The sequence below is a fragment of the Rousettus aegyptiacus genome, unplaced genomic scaffold (genome assembly GCF_014176215.1).
Source record: "Rousettus aegyptiacus isolate mRouAeg1 unplaced genomic scaffold, mRouAeg1.p scaffold_m13_p_4, whole genome shotgun sequence".
In the NCBI taxonomy this organism is placed as follows: Eukaryota; Metazoa; Chordata; class Mammalia; order Chiroptera; family Pteropodidae; genus Rousettus; species Rousettus aegyptiacus.
This window is the reverse complement of record NW_023416307.1, coordinates 28,489,812-28,495,811: the sequence shown is the minus strand read 5'-3', so window position 1 is coordinate 28,495,811 and position 6,000 is coordinate 28,489,812. Positions and strand designations below refer to the sequence as shown.

Sequence of the window (6,000 nt, the reverse complement as noted above, 5' to 3'; positions counted from 1 at the left end):
GGTAAACATGCTCCCTCTGTTCTTCTGTGCCCATGGTGCACATCTATAATCTATAATGCCAGTCTCTTCCTCTGAGCCTAGATATGACTTCAGCATCCTTCTTAACACAGCACTGTAAACAGCAAAAGGTTGGGATTGGCATGAAAGATGAAGTAGACAGGTAATTGCTCCTAAAAGACTTTTGAGCCCTCAGGGGTAGATACCAGGTGTAATTTAGGACTTGACATAGAGTAGGTTCTTAATAAATGATTTTTGGAATGAATGATAGATGGATGAATTAATGGATGCGTGAGCAAAATTTCATTTTTTTTTTCTCAAAGTAATATGGGAATGCCTGTAGGATGCTTCCTTCTCTGTGTTGTAGGAAATGCATTGTGTATCATTATGTGCCTTGTGAACACCAGCTCTTAGAATGATAAAGTGGAAAGACATACAATAAATGATATCTAGTGAATTTCTTAGAGAATATCTAGTGACAAGTTTTTAGTTTTACAGATATGAGAATAGCGTACAGACAGGGCATCCATCTGGAGTGCAGGCTCTGAGCTTGGGAGCTGCTCTACCTTATTCCATCCACATCTTGTTAACTGTGTGGCCTTTGGCGTTTACTTTGTCTTTTCATCTGTAAAATAGGGATAGTGATCTTGTCTGCCTTGTAGGGTTGTTGTGAAGCTTAAACAAGATAAGGAATGCAGGGTGCTTACCCTGTGCCTGGTACATAGTAAATGCTAAAAAAAAAAAAAATGTGATAACTTTTCTTCTTTTTTCCCTCCTTTTTATTAGTAGTAGCTGAATTAGTACTGGTACTGTTAGTAGTTTTATCATAAGGTTTATCATATTATGCTTTGCTGTGTTTTCCCCCATATTTTCAATGAATCGAAACCTTTTAAGAGCCATCTCCATTTAAATACTCAGAAATTAACAAAGAGAATATAATTCTTATTAAATAAGAAAAAGACATTTTCTATGTGGAAAATATAAAATTCCCGAATTTCATGCTCTTTTCTTTGGCTAATCGTATCATTGCATTATACATAAGTGCTCCAAAAAATATCTATGTTCTTAAAAATTATCTTTATATAGTGATAAAATTTAATTTAAAAATGAGAGGCCTGTGCTATCCTTTGAGAAAAAAACTCAACATTTATATTATATATTCAGACTGTTGGGTCAGTCATTAGTGGGTGGGTCTGGGTGGAGGCGGGGAGAGGAAAGTTGTAGCTGGCTTTATACTGGTTGCCAGGAAACATGCAAAAGCAGCAAGAGGAAACAAACAACTCCCCATTGCTGGGAAGGTGGCCTTCAGAGGGGAGCACTTCACTGAAATGGAAACCTTGCCTGTATCATCTAATGTCTCCAGACCAGAAAATGGACTTTGAAACCACATGTTAATAGAGGCAAGGTTAACCAAAGAGTTTTTGAGAAGTTGCTTTTCTAATGCATTTCAAATGAGGATTAGATGTTGCACTCTGTGTCAGTTGCTATAAACAAGGGGGGAAACTTTATACATTTTAATCAAGCCAGGTTCAACAGAGTATAAGGAGAGGGTGTTTTAAAACAATTCAACTGTGGACTTTGAAAATAAACTGTGGAATTAAGGAAATGTGGGGGTCGAGGGCTTTCATTCCCTCTCCCTTAAACATTTTGCCTTCTTATTGTGTACCTTGACATGCACTTTTATCTTGTAATTCTGTTTCTAAATTATGTTTCTTTTCAAAGGCACCTGTTGACGGAAAAAAAAAAGTAAATAGTTGAAGGCTGTTGAAAAGAGGCGAACCCATTATGAGTTCTCTGAGTCACTCACTTGAGTTGAACAAGGGGTCACAACCTGGGCCAGACAGAACAGAAGGGGAAGACCACTGCTCAGCTCTGCTTGAAAACCAACTCAGTGTGGGCGACTTTGTCAAAATACAGAGGGCCTTCAAGGTAAGCATTAATCTTATTTACTGAAGACTTTGAGTTGCTCATGGAGACTGAGATAAAACAGAGAGGTCCCCCCCCCCAACCTCTTTTTAAAATTGCTTAAATATTAAATGGTTAAAATAGGGAATTGAAAGAATTGGTCAGGCTTGGATGTAACACCAGAGTAACTTTATCACTCTGTTCTTCAAGCCAAATTATGTTATTTAGCATGAAATTGCTGGTGTTGAATAGTATTACCATTCAGGAAGGAAAATTAATTCTTGAACAAAATTTTTCGTAGAGATCAACATGCTTTTAGAAAACCAAAAGTTATGGTTGTGAATGTGGAAAGCCAGATCTCTGGGGTGACACCCTGTAATAACTGTCCTTGCATGCAACATGGAAGTGAGTAGAATTCCGGAAATGCTCCTATGCACCTCCATTTTGCAAACATTCTCCCTCCCTCACCATATCTGACACAGCATCATTTCAAAGCAGATTTTAGCACTTTATTGTCTCAAGATCTCATGTGTAGGACCAGTCTCCCACTTTTTGTAAACATTGGAGCATTGCCAATGAAAACATAATTTAAAGTTTCATTTTAATTCTACATATAACATATACCTTGGGATTTTTAACTATAAAGGAATAATTTTCTTCTTAGTTAATTAATTTGGAATTCCACAGCTGTGCACTGTAAAGAGCATACATCAAAAAGATGTTGGGTTTCTCATGCGGTTAAAAAGAAGTACTCTTCTGTACTCTCGCATTTAGGTTGGCATGAGCCTTCATCCTGTTTACTTCATTATGTTTGCTAAACTATGATCTCAGGGCTTCAGAAGGTCCTCCCATGGTGCTTGGGAGTATTCATGTTAATTTGAAACAGACATACAATACTTTGGAATATCATCTTGAAATTAATAAACTATGATGAAATCTAATAGTTATATTAGCCTGTAGTTGGCACAAATTTTAATCTTTAGTTATCCAAAAACAGAGTAGCTAACCATGTTTTGTATAACAAGTTCGATTCTACCTGTGTTGATAAATTAATGGCCAGTAGTTTCAATCATTCCTTTATAATATAATCTATTATACTTAGTGCAAAGACGTGCTCTGCCCTACACTTTTCTCATTTTAATCTTCATATAGTCAGTATTCATCCAACCTTATTTGTCTGAAAGATCTCAGTACTTCTCATGTCCAGTTCCCCAAATGAATTTGGCATGTTTTGATAGACATAACAAACATCTTGTTAGGACATTCAGAGAAAAGTAACAGCATGTTATGACATCTTTGACTCCGGAGTGAATAGAAATGTGGCAATTTTGTTCTGGTGCTAAGAACGCAAGCAATTTGAATGCTCTTGTCTATTAGAAAAGTAAGCATTATGAAGTCTGTAGGTTAGAGAGTGGAACTGCTACAGAAGGTTGGAGGCGGGTCTTCCTTTCAAACTACTGATTATCTGGAGTAAATCCATGTGAAATGGTCAATTCAATCTCAAGATTTCTTCTTCCTTTTTTTTTTTTTTTAAATGTTAAATGTTTCAAAGCCAGGCCACTTATTTCGATATTACCAGTTGGAAAAGCATGTATTACCGAAGGACCAAAGGGGAGAAGAGACTGCAGTTCATAGCTTGCATGAACATAGAGAATCTAATGGCAATTTTAAGAAAGGAATTAAGCATTGCAGGTGTGCTTTCAAGAAAAAAAAATGAAGTCCATCTATTTTTAACAGACCCAACACACAGGGAATAAAACAATTCTATGGCAAATATGCATCCAGGACTAAAAGTTAGGCCCTTGAGCCAACACAGTTTCTAAACACAGCATGGACTCCAGTGGAAGAATGATATACTAGGCAATTTCAGTGAAGTCTGTTCCATCTGCCATGAACATTAAGACCACAATCTACAGGTGTGGATTAGTCTAAAAGCAAAAATTGCGCTTAGAGTCTATTCCGCAACACAGAACTCTGCATGCAGTGGTTTGTAGTCCAAGCACTAAAGACATGTTCTTGGAAATGCCAAGATTCTTACACTAGTTCCATTTATCTTTTATTTTATTTATTATTTATGTGCAGATTTCTTATTTGGGCTAAAGAGTTGTCAGATACTAGGTGAAGTCCACCTTCTTTAATAGTATTGGCAAAGCTTAATTGAAAAATGGGAAGCTTGGTCTTTAAAATTGTACAGCAAATGTTTCACAAATATTTCCAAATGAAATATTACTTACCATATAAATCTTAGTGATAATGTTTAGGGATAAAGTAATTAATACTTCTGTTTATTGTATAATAGTACAAATGAGAATCCCTTAGTGTTTAAGAGACAGGAATCAGACTTCCTGGATTTGAATTCTAGTTTTGAAATTAACTTATAATGTGACTCTGCAGATCACTTAACTTCTTTGGGCCTCAGTTTCCTTTATTTCGAACATGGAAATAATAGAGTTGTTATGATGATTAAGTGAGATATTATCTGGAGAGCACTCAAAAGAGTACTTGACACTGATTAAGTGCTCAATTAACATAGATATTACATATTCAGTGAGTAGAGGTTGAACCACATGGCCTCTAATGTTCTCTTGATTCTGATTCATACATTTCCTAAAGGAAATTAAACTTCTAATGACACAACTATGCTTCTACATTCTTTTTAGTTGTGGTAGGAAGTAGAAGCAATAAAAGTTGCAAAGACAAATTCACATAGAAGAGTACAAAAGCATCTTTCCATCTCCTAGATCACATTTTATTAACATACAAAAGATTCTAATTGATGTCTTGAACCTCTTCTTCAGAACAAAAACGTTACCTGGGTAGAAATACTAGAAAACTGGTGAGTTTCATTTTTTTTTCAAGTGATGGCGTCCAAAAAGCCATGCATCATCCTGAAGAGAGTGAAACTTGTATTATTCATAGAATTGTAAAATGGCGTTACTCAAATTTTTCTGTAGTGCTTGTAATGCTTAGAGAAGTGACATGATCTCTAGATATTCATATTATTTTAATATCAACTAAAATGTATTTTACATTTTCTTAGATACTTCAAAAGCCAGTTATTGTGAGAGGAATGATGGCTGTGGTTTGCTGCTTTTATAGGAATGCCGAGAGGTAGAAATTATAGTGCACAAAAATGGAATGTGGGAAAAGCCCCAGTGATACTCGACATACATCGAGTTTCTTCCTAGAGTCTGGTTCTGCAGGGGTCTGAGTAGTCCTAGTTTTGAATTCACTTTTGACCTCTGCATGCCAGACATTCTGCTCTTTGATCCTGAATGCCCTGCTGCCTGAGACTATAGTTTGCCTACACGGCTGGACTCACTGGATTGGGTCCTGACCTGCCTCTGTCGGCACCTGTCTCTGTATCACCTCCTGGAACATCCATCTGGCCCAGGTTATGGGTCCAGAGCCAGGGGCAGGCCCTATCCTGTCTACCCCATGTCTACCCCATGCTCCCATTTGCACAGCCCTGCTAAATCTTTAGATTTAAATAGCTAGAAATGAAATCTCCTAGGCAGTGGTCCCCAACCCTTTTGGCACGAGGGACAGGTACTTCTCTGAGAATCTAATGCCTGATGATCTGAGGTGGAACTGAGGTGGTGATGCTAGTGCTGGGCAGTGGCTGCAAATACAGATGGAACTTTGCTGGCTCACCTGCAGGCCATGGACCATTACTGGTTCATGGCTCAGGGGTTGGGGATCCCTGTCCCAAACCACGTGTAAAAGGTGACATGTTTAAAATGGGCCAAAACAATTCAGTGTGAGAAAGGCATAGTAAAAATTCTAGCAGAAGTTCCCAAAGATGGTCAGGGCTGGGTTCTCAGAACAAATTTTTCTTGAAATGAATGGAATCTAAACACAATGCACTTGTGCTAACTTCATCTCAGAAGACTAGAGGAGTTCAAGAGACAATTCTGCAGGTCTGAAAATTGTGCTTGAGGTATAATAAAATGATTAAATCTCCACAGAATTTATGATCTCCTCATGCTTGATTGTCTATATAATTCCCAAGATGCCTGCAGACAGATTCTTCACCAGGGCCTGTGACCTAGACTTCTTTGATCCAACAAGTCAAAGCTGAGGGTTTTGATACCTAGC

At 37.5% G+C, this 6,000-nt stretch overlaps 1 protein-coding gene across 6 annotated transcripts in view; it reads left to right on the top strand.

The window, feature by feature from the left end:
• The first annotated feature begins 1,278 nt into the window (after positions 1 to 1,278).
• Positions 1,279 to 6,000, top strand: part of WDR49 (WD repeat domain 49) — a 118,661-nt gene continuing 113,939 nt past the window's right edge. For 5 of the 6 annotated variants that reach the window (XR_001597311.2, XM_016148155.2, XM_016148156.2 and 2 more), the window contains exons 1-2: positions 1,279 to 1,397; positions 1,720 to 1,926. Coding sequence is in view for 5 of the 6 variants with exons in the window: in XM_016148155.2 (XP_016003641.2) it covers positions 1,783 to 1,926 (144 nt within the window). In the remaining variant the exon portion in view is untranslated. Of the gene's footprint in view, positions 1,403 to 1,719; positions 1,927 to 6,000 lie in introns of all 6 variants that reach the window. The other variant, XM_016148154.2, reaches the window with a different exon arrangement.